At 43.2% G+C, this 24,792-nt stretch overlaps 1 protein-coding gene across 2 annotated transcripts in view; it reads left to right on the forward strand.

The window, feature by feature from the left end:
* The window catches only part of MYOM3 (myomesin 3), an 86,519-nt gene that overhangs the window by 35,867 nt on the left and 25,860 nt on the right, over positions 1–24,792 (forward strand). For both annotated transcript variants that reach the window (XM_043990905.1, XM_043990906.1), the window contains 11 exons: positions 3,544–3,665; positions 4,648–4,835; positions 7,275–7,401; positions 7,998–8,176; positions 9,987–10,101; positions 10,883–11,039; positions 15,724–15,833; positions 18,214–18,258; positions 18,493–18,629; positions 19,228–19,372; positions 21,100–21,159. In XM_043990905.1, the coding sequence (XP_043846840.1) occupies positions 3,544–3,665; positions 4,648–4,835; positions 7,275–7,401; positions 7,998–8,176; positions 9,987–10,101; positions 10,883–11,039; positions 15,724–15,833; positions 18,214–18,258; positions 18,493–18,629; positions 19,228–19,372; positions 21,100–21,159 (1,385 nt within the window). The remainder of the gene's footprint in view (positions 1–3,543; positions 3,666–4,647; positions 4,836–7,274; positions 7,402–7,997; positions 8,177–9,986; positions 10,102–10,882; positions 11,040–15,723; positions 15,834–18,213; positions 18,259–18,492; positions 18,630–19,227; positions 19,373–21,099; positions 21,160–24,792) is intronic.

Below are 24,792 nucleotides of genomic sequence, written 5' to 3' on the forward strand. Positions count from 1 at the left end.
GAAAATAATGGAGGCCCATTAGAGCTTGTAGTAGGTTTGAGGTTATGCAGAAAACAGAGCTGGGGGGTGGGGCAACTAGTTGGTGCAGTGGATAAAGCACCGGCCCTGGATTAAGGAGGACCTGAGTTCAAATTTGGCTGTGTGACCCTGGGCAAGTCACTTAACCTTCATTGCTCCACCAAGAAAGAAAGAAAGAAAGAAAGAAAGAAAGAAAGAAAGAAAGAAAGAAAGAAAGAAAGAAAGAAAGAAAGAAAGAAAGAAAGAAAGGAAGGAAGGAAGGAAGGAAGGAAGGAAGGAAGGAAGGAAGGAAGGAAGGAAGGAAGGAAGGAAGGAAGGAAGGAAGGAAGGAAGGAAGGAAGGAAGGAAGGAAGAAAGGAGGGAGGGAGGGAGGGAGGAAGAGAAGAGAAGAGAAGAGAAGAGAAGAGAAGAGAAGAGAAGAGAAGAGAAGAGAAGAGAAGAGAAGAGAAGAGAAGAGAAGAGAAGAGAAGAGAAGAGAAGAGAAAGAAGAGAAGGGAAGAGAAGGGAAGAGAAAACAGAGCTGGGATTTGAATACATAAGAAAAAGAACTTTCTGGGCTGGTGCTTGTTAGACTGACCCATTGTATCATCATGAAGCTGTTTGTCATAGGTGGAGTGAGAGACAATGGACCAAGTGAGACCTCTTCACAGCAGTGGCCAGAATAGGGTACCGTGGCACCATTACCTCCCTTATTCTAGACACTAGGACTCTCAGTGAAGCCCAAGATAGCATTCCATTGTGACCATTTTGAACTTCAAGTTAACTAAGACCACAGATTTTTTTCAAACTCTTCTCCCATCTTGTACCTATAAAGCCAATTGTTTTTTAACCCAAGTTTAGGACCTGACATTGCTCTCTAATAAGCTTTATATTGGATCCAACCCATCTTTAGAGCATCTTGAGATCTTTTGGGGTCCTGAGTCTATCATACAATGTGTTAACTGACTCTTCCAGATTTGTCTTGGAAATAAATTTAATAAACATGCTATTTATATCATCCAAAATATTAATCAAAATATTAGACAGCATAGAACAAAGGACATTGCCCTGGGACAGACCATTGGCAACCTCCATTGAAGCTGACATTGACATGCTAACAAATCTAGTTTCAATTGAATTGTTGTTTGGTCATTCAGTCGTGTATGACTCTTCCCCCTGTTCAGTTATTTTCAGTCATGTCCAACTCTTCATGACCCCATTTGGGGTTTTCTTGGCAAAGATACTGGAGTAGTTTTCCATTTCCTTCTCCCACTCATTTTATAGATGAAGAAACAGAGGCAGGCAGGGTTAAGTGAATTGCCCAGTGTCACACAGCTAGTAAGCATCTGAGCCCAAATTTGAACTCAGGAAGATGAGTTTTCCTGGCTGGGTCCTCTGTGCACTATGACGCCATCTAGTGGCCTCTTGTGAATTTACACTTTGGAAATCAGCAAAGACTGTATTTATTATCAGGGCCTGAATTATTCTATTGTTGATTGTCTGGAATCTAGACTTAAGAAAATGATGGAGAAAATGTTATTAACCACAGATCAAACTTAAAAGCGTGTCATGCATTTTCAGAGATATGATTGTTTAACATTTAACATCTAGCCCCTGTCCCCAATTAATTTTTCCAGTTTAGGCCAGTTCCCCAGCTCTTTCTTACAGCTTCCCACCATGAATCTCCATTCTCCCAGAAAGACACATATGGGACAAGCTTCCTGAGGCCAAAATCAGTGTGTTAGAAACTAGAGAAGGCGCACAGACTCACAAACTAGATAATATAGAACAGGATTCTGCACCCAAAATCCATCCCCTCTCTGCAAGACATGGGTAGCAGGCCTCATCATTGGTCCTTTGGAATTATACTTATTCACTGCATGGGCAGAGTTCTTAAGTCTTTCAAAATTATTATTATTTTTTTTTTTTAGTGAGGCAATTGGGGTTAAGTGACTTGCCCAGGGTCACACAGCTAGTAAGTGTTAAGTGTCTGAGGCCGGATTTGAACTCAGGTCCTCCTGACTCCAGGGCCGGTGCTCTATCCACTGCGCCACCTAGCTGCCCCAAAATTATTTCTTTTTACGATGTTATTGTTATCATGTAAATTTTTCTCCTGGTCCTGCTCACTTCACTCTGCATCAGTTAATATACGTCTTCCCAGGTTTCTCTGAAATTGTCCTTTTTATCATTTCTCACAACACAATGGTATTCTTTTTTATACATATACCAAAATTTTCCCCTGACAGAAAGGCATCTCCTTCATTTATAGCATTTTTACTCCATAGAATTTAGCACTGGAAAGGGTCTTAGAACAGAGAATGTCAGAGATAAGAAGAGCCTTAAAACACAGCCTGTCAGAGCAGGGAGGAACCTTAGAACACAGAATGTCAGAGCTGGGAAGGCCATTAGAAAACAAAATGTCAGATTTGGGAGGGTCTTTAGAACAAAGAATGTCAGAACTGGGAGGACCTTAGAACACAGGATGTCAGAGCTGGAAGAGCCCTTAGAACACAAAATGTCAAATTTGGGAGGGCCTTTAGAAGAAAGAATGTAAGAGCCGGGAAGGCCATTAGAACACAAAATGTCAAATTTGGGAGGGACCTTGGAACACAAAATGTCAGGGGTGGGAGGGCTCTTAGAACACAGAATGTCAGAGCTGGGAGGGACCTTAGAACACAGGATGTCAGAGCTGGGAGGGACCTTAGAACACAGAATGTCAGAGCTTGGAAGGCCCTTAGAACACAGAATGTCAGGTCTGGGAAGGCCCTAAGAACACAGGGTGTCAGAGCTGGGAGGGACCTTAGAACACAGAATGTCAGGTCTGGGAAGGCCCTTAGAACACAAGATGTCAGAGCTGGGAGGGACCTTAGAACACAGGATGTCAGAGCTGGGAGGGACCTTAGAACACAGAATGTCAGAGCTGGGAGGGACCTTAGAACACAGGATGTCAGAGCTGGGAGGGACCTTAGAACACAGGATGTCAGGTCTGGGAAGGCTCTCAGAACACATTATATCAGAAGAGCCTTAACAAGCATGGTTGTGTATTATAGTGAAAAGAAAGCTGGATTTGGAGTCATAGTTCCTGGGCTAGAATCCTGTGTTTTCCAGGCAAATCATGTAGCCTTTCTGGAGCACAGTTTCCTTCTCTATAAAATGACCCTAAGGCCTTTCTCAATTGAAGTCTACAATCCTGTGGAGGCAGAGACTTCTCTAATGCCACACTCCTTATTCTCCAGTCACCCTCCAATGATGGTCATCATATTGAAGGCTTGCTCAGCCCCACCGTGCATATTTGGATTATTTGCTATTTTCATGATTCTGAGGACAAAGAGGTCCATGATTTGTAGATCTGTGACATCTCTGAGAAAGCACTGATCTTGAAGAAATGGGCTTCACCAGTCCCAGGCAGCATGGAATCAGCCTGGGCTGGATCTTAGGCCTCAAATTTCTCCATATATTTCTCAGGCCACACTGGGTCCATCAATGTTGCTTCAGAACTCTGGACCTGGACCTAGAACCTCTGAAAGTCATGTGTTCCTCTTACAGGTTTTCAGTTCCTGGACTAAAAACAGGGAAGGAATATGTGTTCTGTGTCCGGTCGGTCAATGAAGCTGGAGTGGGAGAGAGTTCAGCGGAATCTGACCCTATCATCGTCAAACAGGCCATTGGTATGTCACAAGGGACTGAGGTAGCCCAAATCTTCTAGGCACAGGGCAGGAGAGAGAAGATCCATTTCTGAGCCCTGTGGGTAACCCTACGAGAGGATAGAACATGGAGAGCTGGAAGGGTCCAGCCTATAGGGGCCCCTTCCCCTCTGGCAAATGGAATAATCTAGAATCACCTTTGTGGGGGACCCTTTCTCATGGGATGAAGAACAGAGAACAGAATCCCTGGGTATTGGGTCATGTGATCTGATCTCCTGGCTGGTTTGGGAAGAAGTTGCCTCTATGCTACCTAGACTATAGAATGCTGGATTGATTCCAATGGTCCTTCAGAGGCTACAAGTAAGGTCTACACTGCTCCTCACAAGATCCTCCAGACAGAGGAATCAGCTTGATCTGTGTCACCTTAAGCGAGTCACTTCACCTCCCTGGGCCTCTTTTTTCTCATTTATGATACGAGGGCCTCTAATATCCCTCCCACTTCTATATCAAGGAGCCTCTGGTTTAGAGGCAAGAGCTTTAGGCAAGAGACCTGGGTTTAATCCAGGCTCTGTCTCATCAGTTACAAGATTTGGAGCAAGTGAATTCATAGGTTCCTAAGACTCGATGCTGGAAGGCACCTTTGAGATCATTTGGCCAAACTCTCTTGTGTTCAGTGAGATGAATGAGGCCCCCAGGAAGTAGAAATAATTTGGCCAAGGTCACACAGCATTGAGTAGCAGGGCCAGAATTCAAACCCACATCCTTTAACTCCAAATCAAGCATACTCTCCATGAAGCTACACTCTACATGAAGCTACTATTCCCCTCTGGGACTCAGTTTCTTCTATAAAATAGGGCTGAAGTGAAGGTAGACAAAATAAGCAATAAGATCACTTCCAGTCCTGACATCCTATGAGATTTCCCTCCGCCCCAGCTGCTGCTCTCTGGAGAGAATAGCCATCCTTGAATCTGTCTTTCTCCTCTCACCCTTGTCCCCTTGCCCCCAGCAACACCCTCTGCCCCCTATGGCTTTGCCCTCCTGGCCTGTGGGAAGAATGACATGGTTATTGGGTGGAAGCCTCCAAAGCGTCAAGGGGGAGGCAAGATCCTGGGCTACTTCCTGGACCAGCATGAGGAGACAGAGCCCAAATGGAAGCCAGTCAACCAGCAGCCAGTGCCCACCAGAGTCTACAAGGTATTCAACCTGAAAAGCAACCAGTTGGTCAACTAGCATTCATTAAATGCCTCCTATGTGTCGGGCACTGTGCTAAGTGCTGAGAATACAGAGAAAGATACAAAGGCAGTCCCTGCCTTCAAGGAGTTCATAATCTAAGGGAGGAGACAACCATGTACAAATAAGATGCATACAGGTTAAGTTAGAGGTCGACTCAGAGGGAGGATGCTGTGATTCAGAAGGACTTCCTTGCAGAAGGTGGGACTTTAGCTGAGACTTGAAGGAAGCAGGCGGCAGAGCAGAGGACAGAGAGTCCTAGATATGGGAGACAGGCCAAAAAAATTCCTACCATTGGGAAATGGAGTGTCTTGTATGAGGAACAATAAGGAGGCCAGTGTCACTGAGTCAGAGTTCATGGAGGAAAGTACCTTAAGGTGTAAGAAGCCAGAGAAGGTAGAAAGGGGCCAGGTTATGGAGGACCATAATAACCAAATGGAGGATTTTATGTCTGACCCAAGAGGTAATAGAGCCACTGGAGTTTATTGAACAGAAAGAAACTAGAGATACAAAGAAAAACAATCAAAACAGTCCCTGTCCTCAAGAAGCTTACATTCTGCTGCACAGATACATACATTCAAAGTATATACAAAATAGCACAGGGGAATGAGAGTTGGGAAAGGGATGAGGGAGAGGGGTAGCACCATCAACAAGCCATGCCTGAGGAGGCAGCTAGGTGGCGCAGTGGATAAAACACCAGCCCTGGATTTAGGAGGACCTAAGTTCAAATTCGACCTCAGACACTTGACACTTACTAGCTGTGTGACCATGGGCAAGTCATTTAGCCCTCATTGCCCATGGTGGGGGTGGGGGCAACAAAAAAATAAAACAAAAACCAGCCATGCCTGAAGGGTAACAGAGTTTACTGGAATTTGTAAACCTTAAAAGGGATTGATGAGGATGACATAATTAGTGCTTGTTTTTTAGTTATCTTGACTTTCTGTGATGTGGAAAATCTATCCATTGATGAAGATTGCCACCCATCCTTGCTTTAGTAGTTGGTATTTAAAAGTTGGGAAATTAATCATTTTGGGACCAACCTAGTCTTTGGATGATAATGAGATACTTCATCCTGTGGTTTCATCCGTTTTGCTTGAGGATTCAAAACCCTTGGCATCTCTGATTTAGAATGGACCTCAGAGCCCATATCAAGATAGGGGTGTGCTCTCTAACACTGCTGATCAATCCAGCCTCTGCTTGACGACCTTTAAGAAGGGGTGACCCAACCTCTGAGGCTTTCTACCTTTGGATAATCCTCTCTCTTATAATGTCTCCTTACATTGAGGGAAAAGGTGCCTTTATGGGACTTCTACCAAGGCTACCTAGTTCTTCCCACTTAGACTAAGCAGAATAAATCTAATTCTAGTTCTACATGACATCCCTTAAAATTAGCAACCATGTCTTCTCTTCTTCTCGATTCCTTAACCTCATTTGGCATCATCCTACCTCTCCCATTTGCCATCCTCATCATCTCTCTCTGGATGCTTTCTGGGTTATAAAAGTCCCTCCTAAAATATGCTGCCCAGAATCAAACATAATACAGCAAATTTGACCTAACCAAGGCAGAGAATATTGGTGCTGTCATCTTTTTGTTCCTGGAAATTATATGTCTCTTAATGCTACAGAATATTCCATTAGTTGTCTTAAGTGCTATTTTGATGCTGTTTGGCTCATCATGGACTTGTAGTCCACTAAGACTCCTAGATCACTTCCCCCATGAAATTATTTAGCTATGCCTTTCCCCCATCTAACTATGCAGTTGAGGTTTGTTTTTGTTTTTTAAATCAAAGAGTAAAATTTAACATTTATCACTATTAAATCTCATTTTATTAGATTAGACACATCAGTTTAGAAGTAGCATGTGTAGATCCAGTTTCAATTCTACTATTGAACTCATATCATTATTATTATGTTCTAGACAGCCTCAGTCTTCTCAGTGAAGCTATAATTGTGAAGGGTGGAGGTATGGTTGGTGGTGGGAAGAGAGAAGAAAGGGTTGAAAATGCCTTAAGGAATTAAGGCAAGTCAACCAGCATTTATTAAGTACCTATTATGTGTTAGGCACTGTGTTAAGCACTAGGGATACAAAGACAAATAAAATAGCCCCTGCTCTCAAGAAGCTTACATTATACTGGGAATAAAAAATATATGCAAATAAGTCAATATATACAAAGGAACTCCTGGTAATTACTTTCTCCTGATTCTCCCAGAAACACTTCATGTATGTAGTAACCTTGAGTTAAGCTTTGAAGTGATTTTCACTTTGAGAGTCTTGTTTGAACTCTCCCATAAATCTACCTGCCCTTTCTTCCATAGTCCTTATTGTCTCATGCTCCTTCATGGCCTCAGCCCTTTGTTGACCTCATATGTGTGTGTTCTATGTTTTTTTTTTCTTCCATGAAGATCACTGACCTCCAGGAGGGACATTTCTATGAGTTTCGTGCTCGAGCAACCAACTGGGCAGGTGTGGGCGAGCTCTCAGAGCCCAGTGACCTGTTTGAGTGTAAGGAGTGGACCATGGCCCAGCCAGGTAAGGGCTCTGCCTCAGTTCCACACATTTTCCTGGGCCAAATAAACAGGATGTCCCATCATCACTCTCTCTTTCCCTGTTCCCTCTAACTAAGCCACTCTTGTCCATAGTTCTGAATTCATTAACTCAACTCACTTTGCCTTAATAAGCATTCATTAAGTAACTACTATGTACCCTGTTAGGATTCTTTAAAAACGTGTATATGCCGGGGCAGCTAGGTGGTATGGTGTAGAGAGCACCGGCCCTGGAATCAGGAGGACCTAAGTTCAAATCCAGCCTCAGACACTTAACACTTACTAGCTGTGTGACCCTGAGCAAGTCACTTAACCTCAACTGCCTCACCAAAAGAGAGAGAGAGAGAGAGAGAAAGAGAGAAAGAGAAAGAGAGAATCCTAACAACCATCTAAATACAAGTTGAGATGGTTAAGGTCTTTGTTCTCCTAATGGGCCATGCTACTACTGCTGCTGCTGCTGTTGTTGCTATAGCTACTGCTACTATGACTAACACCATCACCACCACAATCTAAAGCGAGTTCTCCAGTGCCAGGTGTCACAATGACTTTACTCTCTATATATCTCCCTCTCCTCTCCTGCAGGACCACCATATGATGTGAGGGCTTCTGAGGTGAGGGCCAGTTCCCTAATGTTGCATTGGGAGACCCCACTGTACAAGGGAGCAGGGCCCATCACTGGCTACCGTGTGAGTGTCCAAGAAGAAGGCTCTGAGACATGGAAGCCACTTGTCCCAGATCCCATCTTAGACACCCATCTGAGAGTAAGTACCCATTCCTGGATCAGAGCATTCGTGATTTTGTGTTTCCCACTAGCATGTGAGATCTCATTGATGAAATGAATTTGATCATCCCATGACCAATGAGTCCACTTGATGAGATTACATGGTGGGCAACTTTAGTCAGAGTATACTCTAGCTCAGTGGGAGGTGCCCCTGTCTCATTAAAGGCTCTCCTGCCTGACAATCTCATCAAATGGATGGGGGGGGGTGTTCCACTGATTTATTGTCCCCCTCATCAACCTCCTACTTACTCACTCCCCACTCCTTCTACATTGGGAGAAATGGAAGCCCAGAGAGTCAGGAGGTTAGCCAACATTCTGGGTCAAGGTCCAGAATAGAGCTCAAAATTCCCAACTCCCAGGGTGAGAAGGTAATAGCTCTCTAAGGGTAATACTGCCCCTAACTAGGGTTGGGGTAGGGAGGTGGGGATTCTATTGCTTATGAGAATTGCTTTTCCAAGACCAACAAGCAGAAATCAAAAGCAACCTGGCAGAAAACACTTGTCTCTTTGATGCTTTTCTGTGGCCAATGAACAAACCCTGGAGAGCATCTGCCAGTCCCCCAGCCTCCTCCAGATCACATTCCCAGAGGTCAGCTCATTTTTAAATGAACAACAATGAGAAAGTATTAGGAAGATATAGCTCTTCCCACCAACACCTCTGCCATTCACTGATCAGAGGAGGGATTTCATAACCAAATAGAAAAGTTTGAAGATTACCCCTTCCTGTTTTGGATTCTCTATGCTGGAGGCCCCTGATCAGCACAGATAATTAATAAGTGCCAAACTTGAGAGTTAAGTAACTGGAGTTTTATTCTGTGCCATGAGGCAGTGTCAAGGGCCAGAAATTGGGAGCCAAAAATCCTGAGTCCTAACCCTAGCTCTTCAATTAATAGACTATGTGGCCTTGGATAAATAATTTCCTATTTCTGGACCTCAGTTCTCCCATTTGCAGAATGAGGGAGAAGGCTGGATTTTGATCTGTGAAATCTCAAGTAATGCTTTCTCTTCTCTAAGATTCCCTCCAAGCTCCAACACTCATGTTCTAAGCTCCCTCCCAGGTCTCATGTTCTGCATTCTAAGACCCCTCCTACATTTTATAATTCTGTGCTCTCATTTCCTTCCCAGCATGGATGTCCTCTGTCTAAAGTCCCTTCCCCATTCTATGTTCTGAGGTCCCTTCTAGTTCAAACATCTGATGCTCTAATGTCCCTTTCAGCTCTGCCATGATGTGTTCTAAGATCCTTCTCAGGATCAATGTTCTAAAGTCCCTCAAATCTCTAACATTTTATATCCCTTCTAGCATCCTGTGTTCTAACACCCCTCCCATCTCTAACATCCTATGTTCTGATGTCCCTTCCAGATTTGACAGTCTGTGCTCTAAAGGCCTTTCCAGCTTGGACATTACTTGTTCTAATATTCTAGGTTCTAAGGGACTTTCCAGTTCTAACATTCTATATTCCAATGTCCCTTCCAGTTCTTGTATTTTGTATTCTGAGGTGCCTTTCAGTCCTGCCTATCTACATAAGTCTATGACTAAATGGTTGGTTTTCAATTCCTTCATTTGGGATGACCACTGGCCCTCACGGAGAGCAAGGAGGCAGGATTCAGTTGTTTCATCCCTGTTTCCATATCCCTTGACCATTGTACAGTGGGATGATGTCACTGGGCGGGCGGGGTACCAGCCCATGGAGCATCTAGTTTTCATCCACTTCATTAATATGATGGGCATTTCCCTGGGTATGATAAACTGGTTCTCTGCTCTTGGTGATAGGACTTTCTTGGTCTCCCCAGGTTTCAGATTTGGAACCAGGAAAAAGTTACAAGTTTCAGGTACAGGCTGTGAATTCAGCTGGGACAGGGCAGCCATCTTTGCCCTCTGACCCCATACTCATGGAAGATAAACCAGGTAGGGGGGCTTAGAAGAGATCAGATAAGGGTGAGGGTGGTCAAGACTGGGAAAGTTATTATCAGAAGCAGAAAGGCCACTGAGTCACACTGAGGCTGTTGTCAAGGAGCACCCTGTCTCTCCTGCCCCACTCTATATATTTCTTTCTTCTCTGCTCCCTTCTTTTTTCCAAACCCCACCCTGACACCCCCACACACCACACCACACCACCTCCCAACTTTCCCCTTTCTCCTGTCTTCTCTTTCATTTTATGTTTTCCTCTCCAAATTCACTTTGGGAATTATCTATAGCCCATGTTTAGACCCAGTCTGGCTTCCTCTTCTTCCCCAGTCTTCACATCAGTTTCCTCATCTGTAAAAAGAGAGTTGTTCTAAGGTCTACTGTTCTACCCCCAGATCTGGCATACTATGTTCTAAGGCTCCTTCTAGCTCTGAGTCTCCTCCTGACTCTTCCACCCTATGCAGGGGAGTTCTGAGCCTCCTTGCCATTTGCTCCTCTCTTTGCCTCCCTTTCCCTCTGCATGGCTGAATACACAAAGCACCAGGTGGGAGGGAAATCCTGGTGCCTGGGTTCTACTCCTGACTGTACCAGGGATTGGCCATGTGACCTTAAGGAAGTTCTTTTAACTTTGAGAGGGAGGGTGGTCCCAGACTTTTTACCCTTCTGGTGCCTGGCTCTGGCTGGCACCAGCAGTCCCTGGGGGAATGATAGCTGGCTGGTGTGGGGACCTAGCCCTGCTCACAAGCACCATAAAGGACTGATGTGTTGTGTCTTTCCTCAGATGCCAGGGAAATCAAGGTTGGTGTGGACAAAGAAGGCTCTGTTTTCCTGGCTTTTGAGGCCCCTGAGGCTCCAGACTCCTCTGAATTTGAATGGACAAAGGATTATGCAGGTCCTCCAGACCCACAGAGAATCATAGTGAAAGATGATGTCTGCAGGTATATGTAGGGAATAACTCACCCATCATCTGGTGTCACTAACCTGTAAGGAAAAGAGCACCCCCATGGGCATCTTGAAACTTAGGTTCTTGTCTCAGATCTGCCACTGCCTGGCTGGGTGACCTTGGGCAAGCCACTTGTGTCTCTGAGTCTCAATTCCCATTCCTGTAAAATAAGAGTCGCATACATACTGTGATAACAGAGCTTCCAGCACTGACATCTCATAATCTAAAACCCCTCCCAGCTCTGACATTCTGTGTTCTAGGGCCCTCCCAGCTCTGACATCCTGTGTTCTCTAAGAGCTCTACTATTCTCTGTTCCAAGGGCCCTCCAAGTTAGAACACTGTATATTCTAAGGCCCCTTCTAGCTCTGACATCCTGTGTTCTAAGGGCCCTCCCAGCTCTGACATGCTATGTTCTAAGGGCCCTCCCACCTCTGACATCCAATGTTCTAAGGGCCCTCCCAGCTCTGACATCCTGTGTTCTAAAGGCCCTCCCAGCCTTGACATGCTGTGTTCTTTAAGAGCTCTGCTATTCTCTATTCCAAGGGTCCTCCAAGTTAGAACATTGTACATTCTAAGGCCCCTTCTAGAGCTGACATTCTGTGTTCTAAGGGACTTCTTAGGCCCAACATTCCATGTTTTAAGGTGCTTCTAGCTCTAATAGTCTCTGTTCACCAGTCCCAGATATCCTGCCTTAATTGTTCTTTACCATCACTATGTAGTCATTGGCTTGTGTTAACACAGCCCTGCCTCTCTTTGTCTTTGGGGTAAAGTTTGTTTATATAAGGATGGTTCATCCTTGGTCTCCCAGGTTAAGTAGTAACTATAATTCTTCTTCATTATTGCTCTTTACCTCCTTTCTTCTCAAATCTCTCCCATTTCCCATATGGCCAGTTACCAGCCCTTAGAACATAGACACATCTCCTGACAAAACAAAGGTTAAGGGAGGAATGGAACTGTAGCCCTCCCTGGTTTTTTACACCACCAGGAGCACCATCAGACTACTTCCTAAGACTAAAACCAACCACTTCCCCATCACCCCAACCCAGGCTGTCCCTTTGACCACCATAACACCTTCTAGCTCTGACCTTGAATTTTCCTAAGGTCTCTTCCAGTAACTAACTTCCTATGCTACAATATTCCATGTTCTAATGTTCCCTTCCAGTCCAAATCATTCCATTAGACATAGGGTGGTCACAGTAGAAAGAGAACTGGTTTCTACAGGAGAGAATACAGGTTCAAATCCTACATCCGGCACTTCTTATACATGTGACTGGGGGCAAGTAGTCATATCATTTCTTTGGGGCTCATTTTCCTCATATGCGAAACGGAGGGGTGGTGTGTCAAATGAGACAAACTCTTCCAACACTTATATTCTAAGTTCTTTTCCAAACTTCCTATTTTCTGCTTTCAAGTCCTTTCCATCTCTGACCATCCTCTGTTTTTGTTTTTTTATTTTTTTAATTTTGTCTGTCCAGTCCTGGGTTTCAAGCAGCAAAGAACAAGGAGTGAAATGGAGAAATCCAATCTTGTTTACATCATTTATTGAGTTCCTTCTGTATGCAGATTCTCACGCTAAGCTCTGGAGAGGTGGGAATGACAGGATGAGGATCACAGGGTCCCTGCTCTCCAGGAGTTAATACAGGAGGCACACAGGACCTCATCAAAGGGCATTGTTCATCCAGAATATTAAATACATAGAAATATGGCACAGTATTCCATGCTAGAAGAATTTTGTTGTTTGTCCTTTGTCCTTGAAGAGGACTGTGACATCAGCAGGTGATGTCATGACTTACAGTTAATTGGATTTAAGTGAGGGAAAGCTGAGCAAAGTCACCAGCCTCACGATCTCCTCTAGAGCCATCTGAGTCCAATGGCAAGATACATATCAGGATAACTGGAGATGGCCCCAAATGTTTAAGGCAATTGGGGTTAAGTGACTCACCCAAGGTCACACAGCTAGCAAGTATCTGAGGTCAGATTTGAACTCAGGTTCTACCGACTTCAGAGCCAGTACTCTATCCACTGTGCCACCTACCTGCCCCACTAGAATAATAATCATGGAGGGCAGAGGGAAGGGGAGGGCTGTGAATCAGACATCCCAAGCAGACACAATTAAAGAACCATCCTGAAGCTATCATCCCTGACTTCAAGGCCTATGGCCTTGTTCTCCAGCAAACCCTGGATAAGCCCACATCTGGGTCAGCTTTGTGAGGATCGCCCATCAGATCCACTAGCTGCCCTGCACAATGTGTAACTGCCTACTTAGGGGGATCTTCAGGGCACCCTAAGGCCCCCCTCCTTGCCCTTCTAGGGTACTGCCTTCCTCTTCTGATGAGGCCTGACATTCCCACCCAAACGTTATTCTGAACTTCCCTGTTTATAATCATCAGCAACAAAGGTAGCTGCTCTGGCTTCCAGAAAGCCCTTGTTGCTGTATTTCTGTCTTTGACTAGAATGGCAATTTCAGGTGGAACATTCCCAATGAAGAACTTTCCTTTCCTGATGCAGAGCAGCACCTTTTCTTAGAAAATTGATGGAGGGGCAGCTAGATGGCGAAGTTGATAAAGCACCGGCCCTGGATTCAGGAGGACATGAGTTCAAATCAGGCTTCAGACACTTGACACTTATTAGCTGTGTGACCCTGGACAAGTCACTTAACCCTCATTGCCCCCCCCAAAGAAAAAGAAGAAAAGAAACTTGAAAGAAACACAAGAGGTTAAGGGACTTACCCAGATTCACACAGTCAGAAGGTGCCAAAGGCAGAAATCAAACTCAGCTCTTTCTGACTCCCAGTGCACTACACTGAGATAATAAAAAAGGGAACAAGCATTTGTTAAGTCTGTGCCAGGCACTATACTAAGTGCTTTGCAAATGTTATCTTATTTGATCTTCACAAAAATCCTGTGAGGTATGTGCTATTGCACAGTTGAGGAAACTGAGGCAGGAAGCGGTGAAGTAACTTGCCCAGGGTTTCACAGCTAGTAAATGTCTGAGTCAGAATTTAATCTCAGGTCTAACTGACTCCAGATCCAACATTCTGTTCAGTATGGTGCCACTGCTAGCTGCCACTTTACAGGTAGTTTGGGGTTTTTTTTAATCATTATTTATTTGTTTTAAACATTCTTTTCCTTTTAAATTTTGAGTCTCAGATTCCCTCCCTCTCTCCCACCCACTGTGAAGGCAAGCAATATGATATCAATTATATACAATCACACAAAACATCTTTCTATGTTAGCCATACTTCCCCCCAAAAAAGCAAGAAAAATAAAGTGACAAAATTCTACTTCGATTTGCACTCAGAATTCATCAGTTCTCTTTCTGGAAGTGAAAAGCATTTTCTCATCACCAGTGCATTAGAAGTGTCTTGGATCATTGTATTGATCAGAGTAGCCAAGATTTTCACAGTTGATCATCGTTACAATATTGTTGTTACCGTGTACAATGATCTCCCAGTTCTGCTCACTTCACTTTGAATCAGTTCCTATAGGTCCTGCCGTGTTTTTCTGAAACCACCCCCCTCATCATCTCATAGCTCAATCGCACTCCATAACAATCATATGCATGTTATAGTTTATGAAAGCACATTACATCCATTATCTCACTGTGTCTTCACAATAGCCTGGAGTGGGGGAGATGTGGGGAGGAGGGAGAGAATATGGAGGAAGGGTAGGGAGTGCCATTATTATAATTTCTATTTTAGGCTCAGAGATGAGAACTGACTTGTTCTATAGATGGGCATGTGGTACTCTCTGCATCTTTCATTGGCAAATTATAACAAGTCTGTTTCGCTGTCAACTTGAGCTCTGAACTCAAGATTCATAAGCTCAGAGGATTTAGGAATATAAGAAACTAGGGGAGCAGCTAAGGTGGTGCAGTGCATAGAGCACTGGACCCCAGCAAGTCACTTTACCCAATTTGCTTCAGTCTCCTCATCTGTGAAATGAGCTGGGGAAGGAAATGGCAAACTACTCCAGTATCTTTGCCAAGAAAACCCCAAATGGGATCATGAAGAATCGGACACAACTGAAAAATGACTAAACAAAATAAAAAGTAGATAATAGCACCCACCTCCCAGTGTTGTTGTGAAGATAAAAATGAGATATTTATCAAGAGCTTTGTGATTCTTAAAGTGCTACATAAATGCTAGCTATTATTATTGTCTATTCTACTTAACTGAATGTTCTAATTTATTTTTTGTATCAATTTTCCATTGAGAACTGCAAAATTAATTTGAGAGTGTCTTTCATCCTTGCCCAAGGCTCCTAAATTACTAGCTATGGCTCTTCACCATTTGATCTCCAAGGTTCCTGATGGTCCTACATCCTGAGGTCATATTTGATGGGATCATGGATGATAAGTTAGGAGAAACCTCAAAGGCCCTCTAGCCAAATCCCCTCATTTTACAGATAAGATACTGAATCCCAGAGAGGGGAAGGGATAAATTTGAAAGCCAGGGACTGAACCTATGTCCCCTGACTCCAAAGTCAGCACAGTTTCCTCTGTACCACATTGCCTTCATTGACTTTGTGGGGCTGGACTGCTCATGGGTATTGATGGGGTCAACTAAGATGCCTCAAGATCCAGGTGAGGGGGAGTGAGATGTCTTTGAGAACCCAGGAAAATGATCTTCTGAGTATCTAAGAGCCTAATCATGGAACCTCCTATTTCCTTTTCTCTAGGTCTAAGATTATCCTGAAGGAACCAGGCAAAGAGGACCTGGGAACCTATTCAGTGACAGTCACAGATGCGGATGAAGACATTTCAGCAAGTCATACTCTGACTGAGGAAGGTAAGCTGTCCCCATCTCTGACAGTGTTGGATAGTGGAAAGGACACCAGCCCCAATGCTTGATGCTCTCCTCTATTGAATATCTTCAATGTCTCCTGAGCTTCTTTTTACCTAGTTGTTTGTGTGTTGTCTCCCCAACTGAGCAGGTAGGTAGTGCCATAGTGCATGGGTCTGGTGTCAGGAAAACTTATCTTCCTGACTTCAAATGTGTGACCCTGGGCAAGTCACTTAACCCTTATTGCCCCACAAAAAAAAATCATAGAAGGAAGGTATCTGGAACAGTGTATGGGTTTGGAATCCAGAGGAAATCAGCAATAGGACCAGGAGGAGAAAGAAGGAAGGCAGCCCAGCCCAACTCCTCCACAAAATGAAGGCTCAAGGAAGAACTCATCAATGGGAGAAGTGGGTATTTTACAGAGGGATATTCCAGGGTAAGAGAGTGGCCTTGGATGTGACACACTGTTCCAGGGTGAGGAGGTCCTGGGCACTGAGGCAAATTCCAAGATGAGCCATCCAGGGGGCAGCTAGGTGGCACAGTGGATAGAGCACCAGCCCTGGAGTCAGGAGGACCTGAGTTTAAATCTGGCCTCAGACATTTAACACTTACTAGCTGTGTGACCCTGGGCAAGTCACTTAACCCTCATTCCCTGGCAAAAAAAAAAATGCTTATGCAAGATGAGCCATCCATCAATAGTAAGGGCATGGTTTAATGTCCAAAGGAAGTCAGGAACGGGGCCAGGAGAAGAATGCATTATAATAATATTTGACCTGCATGTTTTCTGGGCTGTTAAAAGGATTCCTGGAAAGACTGGGGCTGCGTTACAAAAGGCAAAGACAACTAGAAATTTGTACAAGAGGGAGACATGTAGCACACAAGGAGTCAGGGGTGTGGCTAGTAGGATAGAGGATGTGCACCCCAGAATACCATCAGATTTCTATGTGACTTAAATGACTAACCACCGATGAGGAGATGGGAAAGGTAGAGATGAACACAGAGGTTCAGTCAATAGAAGAAAGAAGCACGCCCTGGATGGTTCATTAGCACCCTATAAATTTTATCACCCTTAGGTAAAAGTCTAGCCACTCCATCTTAGTTATAGCTCTGATTAAAGGACTGGGTGGTAAACATCTAGAAAAAGAATAATAATGACTAGGGGCTAGTATGACTTTATCAGGAATCATTCATACCAGACTAATCTCATGTTTTATTTTGTTTTGTTTTTTGACAGAATAACTAGATTTGTAGATCAGGTGAATGACATGGATATCATTTATGTAGGTTTTATTTTCCAAGCAAAATACCTAACAAAATAACTCCTACTATTTTTGTTGAAAATACAGAGATATGTGGATTCAAGTATAATACTGTCAGGTGAATTCAGAAGTGGTCGAATGGCTAGACTCAAAGAGTAATCATTAATGGATCAGCATCAACTTTTCAGGTTTTTAGTGAAATGTGCCAGGGATCTAATTTTGGCCTGCACTATTTACTATTTTTATCCCTGACTTGGATAAAGACATAGATGACATCCTTACCACTCAGAGATGGAATTTATTGCTGATACATTGGGTGACAGAATCTGAATCCCAAAATGTCTCAAGAAGTTAGAATATTGGACCAGATCCAATCAGAAGAAATTTAATAGAGATCAATGTGAAGTCTTGCATCTGCCCCCCTGGGACAGGCATAGTAGTCCATCTGAAGAAGATCTATAACAACAAGAGTGTACATTTATATAGCACCTACTATGTGCTAAGCACATTACAAATATTATCTCAGAGTGCAGCTAGGTGGCGCAGTGAATAAAACACTGGCCCTGGATTCAGGAGAACCTGAGTTCAAATCTGTCCTCAGACACTTGACACTACTTGTGTGACCCTGGGCAAGTCACTTAACCCCTCATTGCCTGGCCAAAATATATATATATATAAAATCTCATTTAATCTTCTCAACAATCCTGGTGGGTAGGTGCTATTATTAACATTTTACACATGAGGAAACTGAGGCAGACAGAGGTTAAATGACTTGTCCAGGTTAACACTCCAAATAAGTATCTGAGTCCATATCTGAACTCAGATTTTCTTGACTCCAGGCCAGCACTGTGACACCTAGATGACTGAGCATTTTGGTGAATGTCAAGCTCAATTACTACGAGTCTGCAGTGTGATTTATTGTAGCCCAGAACAAGGTCAAGGCCACCCAAGGCTGCATTGAGATTCAGTGGAGCCTGAAGAGGCCTTATTATGGATATGAAGGCATTTGACAAACTATAGGCCATCATGCCCTACATGAGGTTAAGGGGACATCTCATGTGGGATAGTGTTTGGGTTGTTGACTTATGACTTCAATCTGATCTCCCCCTTGCTCTTCCCTGTTCTAGAACTGGACAGGCTGAAGAAACTGAGCCATGAGATCAAAAACCCAGGTGAGTATGTGGAGCCATGGTGGGCAACTGTCCTGCCCAGGACTCAGAGAACACATCCTGGGCCCTGGTGTGGAGCTTAGGTCTTCCAAACTTAGAAAAGACTCCCAAGACCATTTTAATTATTGAATGCTAAGGGTGAGCTTAAAGGTGGTATTGAAGTGATAAGATAGGAGGAATGGGAGAAGGAAGGGATGGTAGACCCAAATGAATGTGTCCTTTCCTCCTATTTCCTAGTGATTAAGCTGATATCTGGCTGGAACATTGATATCCTTGAGCAAGGAGAAGTTCGTCTGTGGCTGGAGGTTGAAAAATTATCTCCTGCAGCTGAGCTACATTTAATCTTCAATAACAAAGAGCTCATCAGCTCTCCAGTAAGTGTGTGCTCAGAATTCCTAAACACAGATTCCCCTCTCCCCCAATTCCCCCTCCCTCCCTAATTCCCTTTGTTCCCTGGACACCATCACTAATGGAGATGAGCAGAGAAACAAAAGAAACCATCCTAGCCTTGGAATCAGAGGACCTGGGTTCATTTAATTTTTGTGTGAATTGGGGAGAGGGAAAATCTTTTTATATATACAGTAGTCTGACAATTATCATGCAATGTAATGTATTTTTTTATCCTGAAATAAATGTTAAATAACTCAACATAACTCAGAGCAGGACTATGAGGTACTGGGGAGGGGGGCAGGGACCATAATATTTTTGTGTGCCCAGCACCCAGGACAGTTCCCTGCATGTAGCAAGTGCTTAATAAATGTTTAATTGGGCATGCCTGAAGCTGGATGGGGGGGGGGAGGAGCTTGGATCCTAAATACTATCTAGTTCAACCCTCTGTTTTTAAAAAAATTAGAAAACTGAAGTTTAGAAAGGTTAGCTGCCTTGCCCAAGGTCGCACAGTAAGTGTGACTTGAACCCCTTTCTCCTGACTTCCACTGCAGTCCTTTTTCCTCTCTGTTTTGTTTTCCCTAGACACACAAAATCAATTTCAACAGAGAAAAGGGGCTTGTGGAACTGACTATTCAGAACTTCTCCGATGAAGACATGGGAACATACACAGCTCAGCTCCAGGATGGAAAAGCCAAGAATCAGATCACCCTGGCCCTAGTTGATGACAGTAAGTAAAAGCAGATACGATCCAGACTGACTTTTTGCTCAGAGCATAGAAGAAATGTCAACCAGTCTATGAGGAGGGAGGTGCTCACCTCTCTCCCTCTTCTACAACCCCTGAGATAAGCCTCAGCTTCCAGGCCCCTAGAACCTCTTCCACTTCACTTGGGTCAGCTTTCCACACAAGGCAAAGCCCATTGCACCACTCCACCCCCTTCTCTGAGCAAGGCTGCCCAGGCAGTGTTGTGAAGGAGACACAGTTGAGCTCCCCACCTTCCCATAGCCCTCTAAGGCTCAGGTGATCACTGAAGTGACAGTTAATAACCAAAGTGTTGCTGAGAACCAAGGTCAGCTGAGAACTAAGGTTTTCCCTTCTAGCTAATGTATTGACTGGTAAGTGAATAGCCAGGTGTATTATCTGTCAACTATAACACAGTAGCTGATGAACAAACAATCGACAAGTAACTATTAAGAGCCTACCATGTGCCTGGCACTGTGCGTGGGATACTAAGACAAAAATGAACATTCCTTGGCCTGCATCCAGGGCCATCCCCAGTCATCTTGACCTGTGTCTTGACACTGGAGTCAGATGACTCTGGAGGAGAGAGTGAGGCTAATGACCTTGGGCAGCTCTGTCTCACTTAAATTCAATTCACACACAAGTCAGGACATCACCCTTGTGGTGCCATTGGTCCTCTTAGGGAAGGAAGGACCCCCAACAGCAACAACAACATTCTTGGGGGGAAGATAGCTTGTACTCCTATAAATATATACAAAATATGTATCAAATAAACACCAAGAAATGTGGGTGGAGGGAAGGTATCAACTGATAATTAAAATGTAATGAGGGGGGAGGAAAGGGGGAGTAAGAATAATTGGAGGCTGAAGGGGGTTTAGGTTCTAGGAGACAAATTCCACAATGCCAGTGCACTCAGTGAACTGAGAGCCGTCTAGGTGGTACAGTGGATAGAACTCTGGTCCTGGAGTCAGAAAGATGTGTTCAAATCATACCCCAAACTCTCACAAGCTGTGTGATTCTAGCCAAGGCACTTAACCTCCACCTGACTCCGTTTTCTCATCTGCAAAATGGGGATGATAATAGTGTCTAACACCCAGGGTTGCTTGTGGGGATAAAAATAGGATGGTTGCAAAGTGCTTTGCAAACTTTAAAGCACTATGTAAGTGCTAGTTATTATTATACCCACCTTTAGAACTGTCCCTTAGTAAAGCAAATGGGATGGCTCCAGAAGGAAATACTCTTCTCCTTCTCCAACCATTAGATGGTTTCTCAAGGAGTTAGGCTGGGATAGAAGAAGGAAGCTGTGTGCTCAAGTGGTGCTTAAAAAGGAAGATTAGAGACACATATCTATTCCTTCAGCCCATAAGTACCTAGTCCACCCCATCCTTTGGCAAAAGTTAGGGTCTACCCCCTCTCCCACCCCTTTTCCCTCAGACCTCAAATTGATTCCACCCTCCCAGGAAGATTCCTGTGACTGGCCAGCCTTCCTTCTAGCAAAAATCACTGCTAATGAGAGGATTCAGTTCAGACCCAATCAACAAACCAGACAATGGGCTATACCCAAAGGCAAAACTAAACAGTTCTGCCCTCAAGATGTTTACAATCAGTCTTCTGGTTTAGAATACTGGTTTCAATCATATTGTCTGCTACTCCCGACCCTGATGAGGTCCTCCAACTTGACTAATGGCATTCCCCTCCATCTGAACCTTTTGCAGGTTTTGATAAACTTCTGAGGGCTTCTGCTGCTAAGCGGAGAGACTGGAAGAGAAAACAAGGTAAGTGCATCAAGTTGGCCCACAGGTGATGGAATATTTTGGACCCAGCAACTCTTGAAAACCATCTACTAAGTCACTGAGGGGTTGATATCTGGAACTTTGAAGGGAATGCCCACACTGGAGAAGTCATAGGCCACTTGTCCACTGAAGTACATGATTTCATATTGTATGGAGCAAACTGCCTCAGTTTACCCAAATAACTCGAGGAGACCACCAAGTCAAGCAGAGACAGATTTATTACATCCTCATGAGGACGGGCAAAACCCAATTACACATTGAAGTCTTGCAAAGATAGGCCCAATCCTCTAGGTTTTTATAGTAATCTTGAAAAGGACTGTCCCCACGTACACCTAGGGTGGATGAGCTCACAATCTAACATCCAATCCTGTCTCATCCAAGGTGCGTGTTCAGCTCGTGATCAATGTATGGAGACATGCATACGTGTTCCAGGAGCAAGGGGGAAAAGGGGAGGGGGAACAAGGTCAAACCAAAGGAAAAGGAAACAGGGGAGTGAGAGTCAGATGTTTCAAATCTCACAGTTCCCACTGACTCCCCTCTCCAGGCCCCTGTCTCTAAAGATAAGGATGACAGGGTTAAAATTTATCTTCGGCTATGTTGGGAAGTCAAAGAAATAATTGGCAATTAAACTTAAAGGAGACAGTGAGAATTTGACAAGCAATAAACTTGTAAACTAACTATATTGGGTCAGGGCTGGGTACCTTCCAGACCCCATCCTCAGAGTTTAATCTGACTCAAATCCATAATCATATCATACAATCCTCCGTTTTTCTTTTATGCTCAGAGAGCATATTCTGGATTTGAGTCACTGTCGTTGAGCCCTTCAGCCATGCAGGATTTCAGCCCATCAGTCCAAGTCCAACTCATCACCAGTCTCTCCTTTGTGAAGTTTCAGAATCAGGGTCTTTAATCTTTTCTCAGTGAACTGCTGAGTCACCATCAGCTGCATCTGTTGAACTGCACGTTGTATCAAACCTATAAAGCAAGGGACTAAACAGGGACAAATATAAGAACTCCAAAATTATAAATGAATACCTAATCCTGTCCCATAGGCATCTTTCAGGAGGTAAATTGGGGTCTAATTAATTATCCCAATATACCATATACATGTCAATAACTACCAATATTATAACAACAAATATGATTTAAAGCCTCTTTGTAATTTCAGTGATGTGTTCCCAGTGTCCATTCACTTAGCAATTTTCATCTTTGACCTCAGGTACCCCTATTAGAACCTTTTACAAAGCAAATTTAAATAGCAAATACAACTGTTTTCCCAATTTTATCCAAGGAAAGAGTAATTTCTAATTGACCCCTTCTAGGCCTGAATATCCCCAACTAGACTCATGCCCACTAGGCTACCACTACATTTCCCCCACCCCTCCTTCCAATAGCTAGGGAAAAGAGGGCGAAGATCTCTTCTTCTGTAACTGCTTCAGCTGAATATGTGTGTAGAGCTGGCAGTAGAAGGAGCAGAAATCCTTGCAGGCCTGGTCCAGATGGGGAAGAGGTACATAGGCTGGAATTGCTACCATAAAATTGAAAGTCTTGAGCCTAGATAAAACAAACTCTCAAGAGGTTAAAGAGACAAAGGCCAAAAATTTAAAAACCAATGATAGGGAAAAGGGGCAAACTAAAAGAGTGAATCCAGGAACCCCAGGATCCTGCATCAGGAGCGAAAAACTTCACAAATGTCCTTCATCCAGTGAGAGGTGTCACGAATGCCCCATGCTATTCGAAGCTTTACCTAGCTCTGTATCTGACAGACATTATTAACAACAAATCAAAGGGTTACCACTATCTTGCTACATGCAGGCCATACAATCTAAATGTTTCAAAATGCCACTGAAGGCAGAACCCTTAAATCTTTCCAAATTACATATATATCCATTGTAAGAAGATGACCACAAATGAACTTACATAAGAGTTACCAAGTTAACTTCAATTCTAATAAAAGACTTAGGATGACATTTAACCAATTAATTTCAAAACAGTGCATGTCAAATAAGTTGTCCATAATAAACCATATTTGTATTACAGGACATGCTCTATAGACAGATATTATTTCTACATTACACAATAAACTTATATAACAAAACATTCTATATTTTACTCTTCTCTGTTTTCTTGAAACAGACTTGAGATGTCTCTGGTTCAGTTTTAACATACATAACTAATAACAGACAGATGACAAGGCTAAATGCTTATACATTCTAGTTGTTTAGATTCTGAAAGGGACTGGAATTTCTAAGCCAAATAGCTTGAATCTTAAACCTGCATCTCACCCAGATATTACAGTATTAATCTAGGGATGAAGAGACAATATTGTGTTCATGCTTATCAAGTGACATGATTATAGGAACTTGCCATAAAAGAAAAAGAACAAAGCTCCGAGGAAAGGTACTTCCCAACTCCCAGTAGAAGTTTTATAGACAGCCAGTGCAATATGCCAGACTTAACATCAGCCAGGTGGGAGAATTTACATTCCATATGTAATATTTGGGGAAACCGAGTCAGGAGACACCTACCTCAGCCTTTGCCAAACAGTCGGTCTCCCATCTTTTCCCAAGAGAACTCCACCTGCAGTGCACACATGTAAAACCCTATAGGGTTGCTGGTATCATGAATCATATGGCTCACCATTCCTTAATAGTAATAACTGGAGTCAGACTCAGAGCAATAATGATTAATAGTCCCATAACATCTTAGATAGCAAGTCTCAATAATCAGCACTAAAAGCGAATTCATTTCTCGAGGATCGCATATCCTAGACAGCAAGTATTAACTATACTTGTACTTAAATAGGTTTCTCTTTTCATCCATAGGTTAGCACTACACAAATGAATCTGCTTTGAGATGCTCAATAACAAGCAATGGTTGAAATAAGTGTAAGCAATCCCAAATTGCATACTGGGAACAAACTAGAAAATGCCCCGCACAGTAGCACATGGTAAAATGGGTTTAGATGTTAAACATAAGATACTGTCCTCAGAATTCCTCTAAACAATGGGAACATCTTTAAAGTGACAACTAGTTTGCATGTGTTTCTACACACATGTTCTAATTCCAATTAATTAAAAACATAAGTAAACTTCAGATTCCCTGTTAAGATGATACAAGATAGCTCATAAGTTACTTATTGTTCACTAACATGTCATACATGACAAGTTCAGGCACCAATTTAACTATTACTTAGCACCAATAAATCCAGATCAAAACAGCAAGATCTTTCTCATAGCTTACTAATTATTTAGATGTTCTAGTATTAATTCAATAACCAATTAATTCAATGTTGCAATAACAAACTTCCACTTTGTCCATTCTCATAATAGAAATATACACCAAACCTTAAGAATGAAACTCAAATATTCAGATATTCAGGATTCCAGAAAAGCCTTTTCCATTAATTCACAAATCATAGTAGGTTTGAACATGATTGTTATCAATATCAAATCGCCATTGCAACAAATTAGCTTAACTTTATCTCTGCTCCCCTTCTCTCTCATCTAAAGTGTTTGCAGTGGGGAGGAATTTCAGCTTCTTCCAAACCAAAGAGGAAATATTCAAATAACTCATTCCAATCATAATAACAAATTTTACTAGGCCCCTTTTTAA

This window comes from Dromiciops gliroides, chromosome 3, assembly GCF_019393635.1.
Source record: "Dromiciops gliroides isolate mDroGli1 chromosome 3, mDroGli1.pri, whole genome shotgun sequence".
Classification (NCBI taxonomy): Eukaryota; Metazoa; Chordata; class Mammalia; order Microbiotheria; family Microbiotheriidae; genus Dromiciops; species Dromiciops gliroides.